This window comes from Salvelinus namaycush, chromosome 33 (assembly GCF_016432855.1).
Source record: "Salvelinus namaycush isolate Seneca chromosome 33, SaNama_1.0, whole genome shotgun sequence".
In the NCBI taxonomy this organism is placed as follows: Eukaryota; Metazoa; Chordata; class Actinopteri; order Salmoniformes; family Salmonidae; genus Salvelinus; species Salvelinus namaycush.
Genome location: NC_052339.1, coordinates 16,004,626 through 16,021,005, shown reverse-complemented (window position 1 = coordinate 16,021,005; position 16,380 = coordinate 16,004,626). Strand labels below are relative to the sequence as shown.

The window sequence follows — 16,380 nt, the reverse complement described above, 5'->3', positions numbered from 1 at the left end:
TAAGCACCAGCTGTCAGAGCAGCTCACAGATCACTGCACCTGTACATAGCTCATCTGTAAATAGCCCATCCAATCTACCTCATCCCCATACTGTATTTATTTATTTATCTTGCTCCTTTGCACCCCAGTATCTCTACTTGCACCTTCATCTTCTGCACATTCTACCATTCCAGTGTTTAATTGCTATATTGTAATTACTTCGCCACCACGGCCTATTTATTGCCTTACCTCTCTTATCCTACCTTATTTGCACATGCTGTATATAGATTTTTCTACTGTATTATTGATTGTATGTTTGTTTATTCCATGTGTAACTCTGCGTTGTATGTGTCGAACTGCTTTGCTTTAACTTGGCCAGTGTCACGCCCTGACCTTAGAGATCCTTTTATTTCTCTATTTGGTTAGGTCAGGGTGTGATTAGAGTGGGCATTCTAGTTTTTCGTTTTCTATGTTGGCCTGGTATGGTTCCCAATCAGAGGCAGCTGTCTATCGTTGTCTCTGATTGGGGATCATATTTAGGCAACTTTTTCCACCTGTTGTTTGTGGGATCTTTTTTTTGTGTAGTGCCTGTGAGCACTCCATTACTTCACGTTTCGTTTGTTTCTGTATTTGTTTTGGTGAGTTTCATTTATTAAAACGTGGAACTCTACGAACGCTGAGCCTTGGTCCATTTATTCCAACGATCATGACAGAAGATCCCACCACCCACGGACCAAGCAGCGTTCCCAGGAGGAGCAGGGATCCTGGGCCTGGGAGGAAAGCCAGGAGTGGAGGACATCCTGGACATGGGACGAAATAATGTCAGGAGACAAAAGCCTGCCATGGAAGCAGGCGGAAGCAGCGAAGGAGGGACAGCAACGACACCGGGGTTCGCGGCCACAACGTAGGCCCAAGAAGCAGCCTCAGACTTTTTTGGGGGGGCGTCGGCGACGCTGAGGGGTGAGTCAGAGACCATGGAGGAAGCGATGGATAGATTGAGAGAGAGTGAACGGAGGGGTGAGATAGAGACCTTCGGGGAGTGGTTGGCGAAATGTGAAGAGAGTGAAGCGGAAGAGCTGTTGGTTTGGCTGGAGAGGCAAGACAGTCGCCCTGGGGAGCGTGCTAGCCATCCGATGCCACCTGTGTCAGCTCCCCGTATTCATCCTGAGGAGCGTGTCATCTGTCCGGTACCATCTGTGCCGGCTCCACGCACCAGGTCTCCAGTGCGCCTCCACAGCCCAGTACGTCCTGTACCAGCTCTCTGCACTTGCTTTGAGGAGCGTGTTATCGTTCCGGTACAATGTGTGCCGGTTCTACGCACCGTGTCTCCAGTGCATCTCCACAGCCCAGTATGTCCTGTGCCAGCTCCCCGCACTTGCCGTGCGAAGGTTGTCATCTGTCCAGGACACGTTGTGCCAGCTCTACGCTCCAGACCTCCAGTGCGCCTCCACAGCCCAGTACATCCTGTGCCGGCTCCACGCATCAGGCCTCCTGTGCGTCTCCCCAGCCCGGTACGTCCTGTGCCAGCTCCACGCACCAGGGCTCCTGTGCGTCTCCCCAGCCCGGTACGTCCTGTGCCGGCTCCACGCACCCGGCCTCCAGTGCATCTCCCCAGGCCGGTACGCCCTGTGCCAGCTCCACGCACAAGGCCTCCTGTGCGTCTCCCCAGCCCGGTACGTCCTGTGCCAGCACCACGCACCAGGCCTCCAGCGACGGTCTGCAATCCAGGGCCTCCAGCGACGGTCTGCGGTCCAGAGCCTCCAGCGACGGTCTGCGGTCCAGAGCCTCCAGCGACGGTCTGCTGTCCAGAGCCTCCAGCGACAGTCTGCGGTCCAGAGCCTCCAGTGACAGTCTGCAGTCCAGAGCCGCCAGCGACGGTTCCCAATCCGGAGCCTCCAGCGACGGTTCCCAATTCGGAGCCTCCAGCGACTGTTCCCAGTCCGGAGCCTCCAGTGACTGTTCCCAGTCCGGAGCCTCCAGCGACGGTTCCCAGTCCGGAGCCTCCAGTGATGATCTATGGGCCAAAGCCTCCAGTGATCCATGGCCCGGAGCCTCCAGTGATGATCCATGGCCCGGAGCCTCCAGTGATGATTCATGGCCCGAAGCCTCCAGTGATGATCCATGGCCTGAAGCCTCCAGTGATGATCCATGGCCCGGAGCCTCCAGTGATGATCCATGGCCCGAAGCTTCCAGTGATGATCCATGGCCCGAAGCCTCCAGTGATGATCCATGGCCCGAAGCCTCCAGTCATCATCCATGGCCCGGAGCCTCCAGTGATGATCCATGGCCCGGAGCCTCCAGTGATGATCCATGGCCCGGAGCCTCCAGTGATGATCCATGGCCCGGAGCCTCCAGTGATGATCCATGGCCCGAAGCCTCCAGTGATGATCCATGGCCCGGAGCCTCCAGTGATGATCCATGGCCCGAAACCTCCAGTGATGATCCATGGCCCGAAGCCTCCAGTGATGATCCATGGTGTTTTGCGGGTACTACTTAATAAAGCTGCCAGTTGAGGACTTCTGAGGCATCTGTTTCTCAAACTAGACCTCTTGCTCAGTTGTGCACCGGGGCCTCCCACTCCTCTTTCTATTCTGGTCAGAGACAGTTTGCGCTGAAGGGAGTAGTACAATGTCTCCACTGTATTTCTGATCAATTTGATGTTATGTTAATGGACAAAATGTTTTCTTTCAAAAACAAGGACATTTCTAATTTTTTACTTTTTAACGGTATTGTATGTATATATATATATATATATATATATATATATATACAGTTGAAGTCGAAAGTTTACATAGACCGTAGCCAAATACATTCAAACTCAGTGTTTCACAATTCCTAACATTTAATCCTAGTAAAAATCCCCTGTCTTAGGTCAGTTAGGATCACCACTTTATTTTAAGAATGTGAAATGTCAGAATAATAGTAGAGAGAATGATTTATTTCATCACAATCCAAGTGGGTCAGAAGTGTCACATTCCTGACCTGTTTTCCTTTTTCTTGTATTTATTTAGTTGGTCAGGGCGTGAGTTGGGTGGGTTTGTCTATGTTTGATTTTCTATGTTGGGATGTTTGTGTTCGGCGGGGTATGATTCTCAATCAGAGACAGCTGTCAATCGTTGTCCCTGATTGAGAATCATACTTAGGCAGCCTGGGTTTCACGTGTGTTTTGTGGGTGTTTGTATCTCGTGTCAGTGTTCGTGCCACACGGGACTGTTTTCGGTTTGGTTACGTTTGTTGTTTTGTGTCTTGAAGTGTTCTGTTTTACTTTCATTAAATAATGAACACTAACCACTCTGCGTGTTGGTCCGATCCATGCTCCTCCTCGTCTGAGGAGGAGAACGACTATGACAGCCGTAACAAGAAGTTTACATACACTCAATTAGTATTTGGTAGCATTGCCTTTAAATTGTTTAACTTGGGTCAAACGTTTCAGGTAGCCTTCCACAAGCTTCCCACAATAAGTTGTGTGAATTTTGGCCTATTCCTCCTGACAGAGCTGGTGTAACTGAGTCAGGTTTGTAGGCCTCTTGCTCGCACATGCTTTTTCAGTTCTGCCCACACATTTTCTATAGGATTGAGGTCAGGGCTTTGTGATGGCCACTCCAATGCCTTGACTTTGTTGTCCTTAAGCCATTTTGCCACAACTTTGGAAGTATGCTTGGTGTCATTGTCCATTTGGAAGACCCATTTGCGACAAAGTTTTAACTTCCTGACTGATGTCTTGAGATGTTGCTTCAATATATCCACATAATTGTCTTTCCTCATGATGCCATCTATTTTGTGAAGTGCACCAGTCCCTCCTGCAGCAAAGCACCCCCACAACATGATGCTGCCACCCCCGTGCTTCACGGTTGGGATGGTGTTCTTCGGCTTGCAAGCCTCCCCCTATTTCCTCTAAACATAATGATGGTCATTATGGCCAAACAGTTCTATTTTTGTTTCATCAGACCAGAGTACATTTCTCCAAAAAGTACGATCTTTGTCTCCATGTGCACTTGCAGGCCGTAGTCTGGCTTTTTGATGGCGGTTTTTGAGCAGTATACGCTTCTTCCTTGCTGAGCGGCCTTTCAGATTATCTCGATATAGGACTCGTTTTACTGTGGAAATAGATACTTTTGTACCTGTTTCCTCCAGCATCTTCACAAGGTCCTTTGCTGCTGTTCTGGGATTGATTTGCACTTTTCACACCAAAGTACGTTCATCTCTAGGAAACAGAACAGGTCTCCTTGAGTGGTATGACGACTTCGTGGTCCCATGGTGTTTATACTTGTGTACTATTGTTTGTACAGATAAACATGGTACCTTCAGGCATTTTGAAATTGTTCCCAAGGATGAACCAGACTTGTGGAGGTCTACAATTATTTTTCTGAGTTCTTGGCTTATTTCTTTTTATTTTACCATGATGTCAAGAAAAGAGGCACTGAGTTTGAAGGTAGGCCTTGAAATACATCCACAGGTACATCCAAAAATTACTTGTCATGCACAAAGTAGATGTCCTAACCGACTTGCCAAAACTATAGTTTGTTAACAAGAAATTTGTGGAGTGGTTGAAAAACAAGTTTTAATGACTCCAATCTAAGTGTATGTAAACTTCTGACTTCAACTGTATATATATATATAGATATACATATTTTTCACACCAGATATAAACATACGAATAATAACTTACAGATGATCACAAACAACGACTACACCTCATCTGCTCAGACCCACATGCTCACACTTCCATCCCAAGTGCCTGAATTATTGTTTGCCTCATGGTCTTAAATTGTACCAATTTGTTTTTCCCGGTCGCCCATGCTATTTCAATAATAAATCAATACATTTTTCCATTGTGTTAATGATGGCGCATTGAATGATTTTCTAGTTTTTAGTATACGTTTTTTCAAGATGAGTGATGAGAAGAGAATCATCCTGTCACGCCCTGACCTTAGAGATCCTTTTTATGTCTCTATTTTGGTTGGTCAGGGCGTGAGTTGGGGTGGGCATTCTATGTTTTGTTCGGTGTGTTGTATTTCTATGTGTTTGGCCTGGTATGGTTCCCAATCAGAGGCAGCTGTCAATCGTTGTCTCTGATTGAGAACCATACTTAGGTAGCCTGTTCCCACCTGTGCTTGTGGGTAGTTGTTTTCTGTTTTGTGTATTGCACCTTGTAGAACTGTTCATTTGTCGTTTTGTTGTTTTGTTCAAGTGTTTCGTATTTATTAAAAGTAATATGGACACTTACCACGCTGCACCTTGGTCCTCTTCTCCTTCTCCCGACGACGTTCGTTACACATCCAGCCCATTGGGTATCTGACTACACTCCTATATGCCATTTCTATATGAAAACTACTTATAAGATGCATACATTTCGGTGTTCCTTACTTACTTCACTCGCGCTAAAGAGGGAGGCTCGCTTGGCTGGTGCTTGCAAATGCTCAGATCAAATACTCAGCTGGAACGCCGATTAAAGTGTTTACATTTTTAATAATTAAAAACATTGCTCAGAAAACCAGGTGTTTTAATCGGCGTATGCTTACTTAAATTTTGCGCCGATTACGATAAGCAGAGCAAGGTGTTTACATGACTATTGCATAATCTGCCTACTGCCATAATCAGTTTACCATTGAATTATTAGTGCGGATGTCAACTTACTTACTGATGAGGGAAGAAGTGTCTTTTGTACTTCAGCAAATCAGAGAGTACAGCTGTGGAGCAGCCGGATCACCCGCAAGATGCCAGCATGTTGAATCCAACAAGCATCTCGACCACAGTTGTTCAGAAATATAGCTTCCTCACATTAAATATTGTTTCTGAGGTCACTGTCCAGCCAGAAGGTCAACCTGGCAGGGTGTTAAGTGCCCTGTGTGAGCTGTGGAAATAGCTAGAAGAGGTAAAGGGGGGCATGTTTACAGAGTCACCTCTCCAGTTCTGGCAGGCAAGGATGGCTGTTAATCCAAAACTGTGCCCTAAGGCACTGGATCTGGTTTCTGCCCCTGCATCCCTAACGTTTGTGGAGAGAATATTCAGCCTATCATTAGGCTTGAGAAACCAAACAACTGCCTCTCTGGAACACAGAGTCTTCTTGAAGATAAACCGAAACCGATAAACCGTGTTTTTCAGAAGTACACACACACACAAACTGGCTTGCTGTGAACTGATAGATTTGTGAAGAAGTGTTGTATTGCTTATGTTTTTGCTGTTGTTACAGCTGTTTTTATTAAGCCTATTTGAAGGGGTTAGTCAGTGATACATGTTTAATATCGCATAAACATAACACGTCAAATGTGCCAGGACTTCATGTTCTGTTTTTTCTTATCTCTTGCTTTCAGATAAAGGTAAAGGTTCTTGATTCTTCTTACATATACTACTAAAGTAAAAAAAAAAAAAAAAAGACAACATTGGATTGGTGTTAACATGGGCAAGAGAGTTTCCTTACACAATATTTATTGCACTAGTCTAGGCGCGTATTCTTTTTTAAAATCATTGTCACATTAGGATTGTTTTATAATTTAAACCTAACCAAACCTATGTCCTGGCCATGGAATTGTATGGAGTCCCCTAGTGGCCAAAAGCCTGTGTTAATATGGGCAGTGGCATTGAGAACTTTCGACATTTTGGTTAGTCAACTGGGCGGGACTTCCAACTTGATTTGCTGATCTTCCTGATGTCCCAGTTGGCATGCCCTAATGACCTGGTTGGACTCGTGAATTCCAGGAACTTTCAATAAATTCCCTGGTTTTCCAGAAATCCTGGTTGGATGCTTTTTGATTTCCTGCTTATTCCCTCCTGATTCTGGGAATCCTCCAACTGCGATTTTATTGAAAGTTCCCAGAATTTTGCAACCCTTGTTATGTCTATCAAAGTCTATGGTCCTGGACATCACCTTATGTATTACTGCCCCCCAGTGGCAACAAGTTACATCCCCCACCCCCCCCAAAAAAACAGAAATGGCTGTTAGCCTCCCATGCACACATTCTGTCCCTAACACCCACACTAAAGCTGAAACTAAATAATATAAAAACGAAATAGAAATGCTTCTATCAAACTAAAAGTAAATAAAAACTAGTAAATCAAGTATGAAAACTAACTGAAACTAAACTGATTTTAAAATAAAAATATGAAATCGAATAAAAACTAAAAACAAATATTTAACCACAAAACTATAATAACCCTGGTGTGTGTGCTTACTAGTGTGTGTGAGTGTGCATGCCATTGTGTGTGTGTGTGTGTACGGAGGGTAATGCTAATCTAATTATTTACTGCTACTGATGGAGCTGCAGCTACCTCACTACTTGGACATGAGAGCTGTGGAGTGGGCACGCTTTGGGACAGGGCCAAGACGGGGACAATGGGGCATCTCTTAAGTCAGCAGTGGGCCAGTGGTGAATGGGGGTCAGGATGGTTTCCAGCCCAGCATAGTCAGGGGTTTGTCTTAAATGGCACACTACTTCCTTAACATAAGAGATCGCGCTCCAGCTATTGTTAACAAAGAGACACACCTCTTCCCCTCTCAGCTTACCCGAGGCTACGATCCGATCTTGATGATGCATGGAAAAGTCAGCGAGGTGTATATTATCAATGTCCTTGTTCACCCACGGCTCCCAGAAACATAGGCTATTTAAGTTCTTCAAGTCTTGTTGATAGGATATTCTCGAAAGGAGCTCGTCCAGTTTGTTCTCTAGTGATTTTACGTTCTCCAACAAAACAGAGGGCAATGGCGGTCTAGATGCTCGACCGACGCAGTGTAATCATGACGCCGCCTCGCTTGTCATTCTTTTGCCACCGCTTCCTCTTTCGAATCCTCTTTCTCTTTAGGCCCAGGTGGGGAAGGTAGGCAACATTACCTCCTCGACACTGATTCTCAAGACGGGGGCCCACAAGGGTGTGTCCTCTGTCCCCTCATATATTCTCTGTATACCCATAACTGCGTGGCCTCACACAGTTCCAACTCCATCATCAAGTTCGCTGTCAACACAACAGTCGCAAGCCTGATTACCAACAATGACGAGACAGACTACAGGGAAGAAGTAGGCACTCTGACGGAGTGATGGCAGGTAAACAACCTCTCCTTCAACGTTAGAAAAACAAAGGAGCTGATTGTGGTCTTTCTGAGGAAACAGGCTGGACACACCCCCATCTACGGTGCTGCCGTCAAAACAGTCAATAACTTCAAATTCCTCGGCATACACATCTCAGATAAGTGCAGCCGAACCCACCATTGGTTGCACGCTGCATGCCCTACAGGACACCTACAACACTAGGTGTCGGAGGAAGGGCAAGAAGATCATCAGTGACCCCAGCCACCAAAGACATGCCCTGTTCTCCCTAATTCAATCACTCAGATGCTTTGAAAGGCTGGTCATGGCTCACATCAACAACATCATCCCAGACACCCTGGACCAACTCCCATTCGCATACTGCCCCAACAGATCCACGGATGACGGAATCTCTATTGCTTTCCACACTGTCTTCCCCCACCTGGACAAGAGGAACACCTATGTGAGAATACTGTTCATTGACTACAGCTCAGCGTTCAACACCATAGCGCCAGCAAGACAAAGGAGCTGATCAGGGACTACAGGAAATGGAGGGCCGAGAATGCCCCCATCCACATTGACGGGGCTGTAGTGGAGCTGGTCGAGAGCTTCAAGTTCTTCGGTGTCCATATCACTATAAGGAATTAACATGGACCACAGGAGGCTGAAAAGATTTGGCATGGGCTCGCAGATCCTCAAAAAGTTCTACATCTGCACTATTGAGAGCATATTGACTGGCTGCATCACCGCTTGGTATGGCAACTGCTTTGTATCCGACCGCAAGGCGCTACAGAGGGTAAACGTATGGCCCAGCACATCACTGGGGTCGAGCTCCTTGCCTTCCAGAACCTCTATGCCAGGCAGTGTCAGAGGAATGCCCTAAAAATGGTCAAAGACACCAGCCACCAAAGTCATAGACTGTTCTCTCTGCTACCGCACGGCAGGCGGTACCGATGCACTAAGTCTGGACCCAATAGGACCCTGAACAGCTTCTACCCCCAAGCAATAAACCTACTAAATAGTTAACCAAATAGCTACCCGGACTATCTGCATTGACCCTCTTTGCACTAACTCTTTTGACTCATCACAGACGCGGTTGCTACTGTTTAATATTTATCCCGTTGCCTAATCAATTTACCCCTACCTACAAGTACATACAGTTGAAGTCGAAAGTTTACATAGACCGTAGCCAAATACATTCAAACTCAGTGTTTCACAATTCCTAACATTTAATCCTAGTAAAAATCCCCTGTCTTAGGTCAGTTAGGATCACCACTTTATTTTAAGAATGTGAAATGTCAGAATAATAGTAGAGAGAATGATTTATTTCAGCTTATTTCTTTCATCACAATCCAAGTGGGTCAGAAGTTTACATACACTCAATTAGTATTTGGTAGCATTGCCTTTAAATTGTTTAACTTGGGTCAAACGTTTCAGGTAGCCTTCCACAAGCTTCCCACAATAAGTTGTATGAATTTTGGCCTATTCCTCCTGACAGAGCTGGTCAGGTTTGAGTCAACCTGAGTCAGGTTTGTAGGCCTCTTGCTCGCACATGCTTTTTCAGTTCTGCCCACAAATTTTCTATAGGTTTGAGGTCAGGGCTTTGTGATGGCCACTCCAATGCCTTGACTTTGTTGTGCTTAAGCCATTTTGCCACAACTTTGGAAGTATGCTTGGTGTCATTGTCCATTTGGAAGACCCATTTGCGACAAAGTTTTAACTTCCTGACTGATGTCTTGAGATGTTGCTTCAATATATCCACATAATTGTCTTTCCTCATGATGCCATCTATTTTGTGAAGTGCACCAATCCCTCCTGCAGCAAAGCACCCCCACAACATGATGCTGCCACCCCCGTGCTTCACGGTTGGGATGGTGTACTTGTGTACTATTGTTTGTATAGATAAACATGGTACCTTCAGGCATTTTGAAATTGTTCCCAAGGATGAACCAGACTTGTGTAGGTCTACAATTTTTTTTCTGAGTTCTTGGCTTATTTCTCTTTATTTTCACATGATGTCAAGAAAAGAGGCACTGAGTTTGAAGGTAGGCCTTGAAATACATCCACAGGTACACCTCCAATTGACTCAAATTATGTCAATTAGCCTATCAGAAGCTTCTAAAGCCATGACATCATTTTCTAGAATTTTCCAAACTGTTTAAAGGCACAGTCAATTTACTGTATGTAAACTTCTGACCCACTGTAATTGTGATACAGTGAATTATAAGTGAAATAATCTGTCTGTGAACAATTGTTGGAAAAATGACTTGTGTCATGCATAAAGTAGATGTCCTAACCGCCTTGCCAAAACTATAGTTTGTTAACAAGAAATTTGTGGAGTGGTTGAAAAACAAGTTTTAATGACTCCAACCTAAGTGTATGTAAACTTCCAACTTCAACTGTATCTACCTCAATTACCTCGTACCCCTGCACATCGGTACTGGTACACCGTGTATATAGCCAAGTGATCTTTACTCATTGTGTATTTATTCCTCATGATATTATTTTTCTATATTTTCCTCTCTCGTAAGTAAGCATTTTACCTGTTGTTACAAAGCATGTAACAAATAAAACTAGATTTGGAATAGGTTGTCATTTGGGGTGCAGCCAGGATGTGTTTGTTTGACCGTCTCGTACTGTACAGTCACAGTGCCATGGAATGCCACTGGCATGATGGCATCTCTAGTATTAAGCACTCTTAAATGGTGATGGATGAAAATGGTGCACTTTCACCGTGTAATTTTATTACGGTGCTTATTATGTATCTGCATTAGATAAGAGCCCAAGCATTCAATGTTATATTTTACTAAAACGTCACCATATTTTGCAAAGTTATTGAATCAACAAAGCATTATATTAATCCATTTTAGCAACTTTACTGTGGAAAAATAGTAACATACTGTAACGCAGCCTATTTCAAAAGCTCCTACACTTTTTGTCATCACGCCTCAAAAATACACATTCTTCACATGCATCTGGAAATCAATCAGCGATAAACAGACAAATGATATGAAATATAAAATGGCAGCCGCCAGTCAGATAATATGAATGTGCTGCCTGTATGTGCTCTAGATTCCACCCAACAAAACCCTGACCTTTGTAGAATCATTATAATACCTTCTAATCTGAATAGTTGCTGTGGATATGGCCTTCCTTTTCCTGCTTGGTGGAAAGGGTACGCAGGACGATAATGGAACCATTTCAAGGGCTTCCTGCCTCTCTCTCTGCCTGCATGTGGGAATTTATGCCCGTCGGGAATGAAATTGACACAATATTTGAGTGTCACCCAGCATCATTATCATGTACATTTCAAAATGTACAGATAAGAGAGAGCATTTGAATATGCCTTTTTTCTCACTAGACCAATAGTAGTGTGTTGGTGTCATCATGCGTTCAGCATGCAAACATTATGTTTTAAAGCTAAAGAGGCTGTTGTATGTAGTGACTACAGTCATGGCTATACTCCAGGCCATCATTGTAAGTAAGAATTTGTTCTTAATTAACCTGCCTGGAAAAATAAAGGTCAAATAAATACAATTAAATAAATAGTGTGTTGTTAAGAAAAAGGGGGAGAAGCTGTGATATGTTTTGCTGCATAAACCTACTATGAATTATTAACTTTCAAATTATCCATTAATTTGTATTGATCAACACAAGTATTTGGGGATAGAAACGTAGCCTACATCTTGTGGCCATTGAAAACGATCATTGACACACTCCTTAAAATATTTTATCCCCGTGAAACGGACAACATTTCAGGAGCCAGATCCAATTTCGTAATTATAATAACGTCCTGACACCTTGGAATCAGATAGCCAATGCCCCTCTCTCTCTGTATTGCTTTCAGTTTTGACACATAGCCTACCCCGGAGAAAAATAAAGAATATCCTTTGTGCAACAGTGACATCTTTTGGTTAAAAATATCCCTGCTTGGAGTTGTAGAGGATGTGTGAGGTCCAGGTCAACAAATCAGCAACATATTCTGTATTAGGCTACTACTGTACGCTTTTATTGAAAAACCAAATCTCTGATTTAGGCTACTACTGTACGCTTTTATTGACAAACCAAATCTCTGATTTAAAGATAAATAACTTATCTTAGAGAAACAATAAACACCAACGCATCCAGTAGCCTAAGACTTTAAAATAAAAATGCTACCTGTATAATAATTGCAATGTACTTTCTATAGTAGCAATATTGTAATATTGTAATATCTATTCCAGCCTCATCTCGGGTAACGCAGGACTCAAATGTCGCGTGATTGTTCAACTGCTTTTTATGTTTAGGTATTCTGCCCACGGTTTCCGCGAGCTACCACAGCCACAAAGTCAAAATTGCCTATATCGTAAAAATGTATGAAAACAAAAATGAGTTTTGGGGTTATAATTTAAAGTTAGGGTTAGGTATAAGGTTAGCAGTGGGGTTAGGGTTAAAGTCACATTTTAAGAAAATACATTATAGAAATAGGCGGGGTTCATGACTTGGCTGTGGTAATTAGTCTCTGCCCACGAAAAAACCTGCCATAAAAGACTATAGAAGTAAATCCATGGCTATTCAAATTAATGCTAGTCCTTCATCCTTCACACAGGTCACAGTCATCACATGTAGTCATACTCTCCTACCATGGACATCAAAGGCTACATTTTGTTGCTTCTTCTATTCATAACAGTGACACGTAGCTATGTCATATAACATTGATGTCACATACTTTTACAGATATTATCTGAGATGTCAGATATCCATATCCTGACCTATCCAATTCAACTCATCCGTGGCCAACCCTCTCCTTTCCAGTGGTACTTCCGTTTCTGCGCAGTAAATTGAATTCACTCAAATTCTGAAATTATACTGAGTTTCAGCAGCAGCGACTGCTGATGATGTCCCCGTAGCCTACATTGTCTGTGTAAATCTGGGCAGCTATGAGTAGAACTATCGACGCTGTTGTGTCCCCCACCCAAACAAATACAATACCTGCCGACATCTCCGGACAGATGTTAGATCTAGACGAGGACGACGATTTAGAAGTTTTCAGCAAGGTAAAAACAACACTAGCCTACTATTGTGGAACGTACAGGGAAGTTTAGAAACTGAGTTGGCGCAGGGGGTTGAATGCGATATTTCTGTGCTACGTGGATAGCCTACATTTGACACTCAGTGGTGAGTTAATCGTTCAGGGAAGGTTGTATTGCTTTTGTAAATCCAATGAAGTTTAGGCAGGAAAGTGAATTGTTAGGGTACTTTCCACTTGAATAGTCAAATGTATCTCTTACCAGTTTAAATCACTGTATTTTACGTAGTCTACATCAATGCACCCCGACTGCATCTTAAAAGTATATTTTATATCAGACATTGGCTCGAAACAGTATTACCCTTTTGAATTCTCTGCTGATGTTAGTTATGTTTTTGTCAGTTTCAAAGGTCACTCGATCAGGCGCTGTCATGCAAATATCATTAGGACTAATGCCGCGTTCAAAAACCTATGAACTCGTAATAATACGAGGTCAAATCATGACGTGTGATCTTTAGCTCGGAAAGTCGGAACTCTAAAAGAGGCCCGAGTTCCCGAGTTGGATCACCGTTGAAATACATTTTTCTCAGGCGGAACTTTCCCCCCCCCCTCCAGTTCCCAGTTGTTTTCAACGCAATGAAGTCGGAAGTCAGAGATTTCCAAGTTCCCAGTTGTTTTGAACACTGCATACTTTATCTTGTTGCCATACACAGAGGCGTCATGCACATAAGGGGAACGTGCCCCCTTAGATTAGTCCTGCACTTAAAAAAAAAAAAATGTTTGTTTCTCTGATACTACTAGCCACCTAGCAATTTTATGAAGTTGTCTTTAGCTAGCCCAGTAAGGTTCACAATCTCCCAAAGTTGTAACTAGCTACCATTTCAGGCAATCATTGAAGTTAGAGTAGCTCACTTTTCTATCTTAGATGGCATGCCAATTACTAAATGTTAGTGCTGAACGATTAACTGAATGTTGGTTCTTTTTTTAAACAACTAATTGACCAAAGTTCAATTATTTGGAATTATTTACTTTAGTTTTTTTGTGAACTCAATTTGCACATTGCGCTGCAGTTTCTCCAAAGCTATATCAGATCAAGCCCAAACTGTCCGAACTTGAAGGGTGTTGTAGTTTCCAACTGCCCGAAGTTCTATATAGTTTAGTGCAGAAAATCTGGTAATTAACTACAAAGACCATAATCCATGCGTGCCTATTTGTCCGGTCTATTTATTTTACACCTATGTAAAAGACTGAAGAATGCCTGATCAAGAAGTATAGAAAGTGGTTGCTTCGCGATGTATCTCTACCTGAAAATACATGATCGAAGTGATTGATAAATCGTATTCAGCAGTCCTAAAAGTATGCCTTATTTACTTTGAAGAACTAATAAAATAGTGATTTTTATCAGACAGAATAGGCAGCAGCTCTATAGCGATGAGATGATGACTTGGAATTAAATAAGTCATTAAAAAAAATAGTAATATACACAACAACCTGAAATATTTTATTAAAGTAATGTGAATAAATTATGGTTTATAAGTGATACACAGTAATGGGCAGTCACTACCATCATGGGACTTTTATTAATTGTTTTATTCTGTGTTACAGCATTCAACCTTCATAATGCTGCATAGTGCATTTAATGTTAAAAAAGTTATTATTTTGTAATAATAGAACTGAAACCGAACCAACCTTTTGAACTCCCAAGTGGCGCAGCAGTCTAATGCACTGCATCTCTTTGCTAGAGGTGTCACTACAGACCCTGGTTCGATTCCAGGCTGTATCATAACCTGTCGTAATTGGGAGTCCCATAGGGCAGCGCACAATTGGCACAGTGTTCTCCGTGTTAGGGTTTGGCTGGTGTAGGCAGTCATCAATTTGTTCTTAACTGACTTCAGTGGTTTGGTTTTGGCAGAACAAATTGATAAGGGAACACTCATTTGGGGCGGCAGGTAGCCTAGTGGTAAGAGCGTTGGGCCAGTAACCGAAAGGTTGCTGGATCGAATCCCTGAGCTGACAAGGTAAAAATCTGTGATTCTGCCCCGGAACAAGGCAGTTAACCCACTGTTCCCCGGTAGGCTGTCATTGTAAATAAGAATTTGTTCTTAACTGACTTGCCTAGTTAAATAAAGGTTACTTTTTTTTTTTACCTCAGCGATTACCCAGATTTTAGCAAAAATGCAGAGAAGCATATTTTGTTTCTTAAAAAAAGAACCACCAGTCAGAGAGCTCAAGAGGTATGCTTAGATGTGCAGAAAAGTAAAAAAAAAAAAATCGAATTAAGCATAATGATTATGACTGTATATTGCAGGAAAAGGGTGTTTCAGGTGTTTGAAAAAAGCAAAATTCTCCAATTTACAGACGTGGGCCTAGACTAGAGGTCGACCGATTATGATTTTTCAACGCCGATACCGATTATTGGAGGACCAAAAAAAACTGAGATTAAATCGGCCAATTTTAAAAAATATATATATTTGTAATAATGACAATTACAACAACACTGAATTAACACTTATTTTAACTTAAAATAATACATCAATAAAATACATTTTGTCTAAAATAAATAATGAAACATGTTCAATTTGGTTTAAATAATGCAAAAACAAAGTGTTAGAGAAGAAAGTAAAAGTGCAATATGTGCCATGTAAAAAAGCTAACGTTTAAGTTACTTGCTCAGAACATGAGAACGTATGAAAGCTGGTGGTTCCTTTTTAACATGAGTCTTCAATATTCCCAGGTAAGAAGTTTTAGGTTGTAGTTATTATAGGACTATTTCTCTCTCTACCATTTGTATTTCATATTTTAGAACATCCAATAGTCAAATAGGTACTTTAGTATTGCCAGCCTAATCTCGGGAGTTGATAGGCTTGAAGTCATAAACAGCGCAATGCTTGAAGCACAGCGAAGAGCTGCTGGCAAATGCACGAAAGTGCTGTTTGAATGAATGCTTACGAGCCTGCTGCTGCCTACCACCGCTCAGTCAGACTGCTCTATCAAATCATAGACTTAATTATAATATAATAACACACAGAAATACGAGCCTTAGGTCGTAATATGGTCAAATCCGGAAACAATCAGTTTGAAAACAAAATGTTTATTCTTTCAGTGAAATACGGAACCGTTCCATATTTTATCTAACGGGTGGCATCCATAAATCTAACTATTGCTGTTACATTGCACAACCTTCAATGTTATGTCATAATTATGTAAAATTCTGGCAAATGAATTACGGTCTTTGTTAGGAAGAAATGGTCTTCACACAGTTCACAACGAGCCAGGCGGCCCAAACTGCTGCATATACCCTGACTCTGCTTGCACAGAACGCAAGAAAAGTGACAATTTCCCTAGTTAAAAGAAATTCATGTTAGCAGGCAA

The 16,380-nt window shown here is 42.6% G+C and overlaps 1 protein-coding gene across 3 annotated transcripts in view; it reads left to right on the top strand.

The window, feature by feature from the left end:
- The first annotated feature begins 12,835 nt into the window (after positions 1-12,835).
- snx7 (sorting nexin 7) overlaps positions 12,836-16,380 on the top strand; it is a 38,913-nt gene continuing 35,368 nt past the window's right edge. For all 3 annotated transcript variants that reach the window (XM_038972764.1, XM_038972763.1, XM_038972762.1), the window contains exon 1: positions 12,836-13,036. In XM_038972764.1, the coding sequence (XP_038828692.1) occupies positions 12,920-13,036 (117 nt within the window). In that variant the 5' untranslated portion in view covers positions 12,836-12,919. The remainder of the gene's footprint in view (positions 13,037-16,380) is intronic.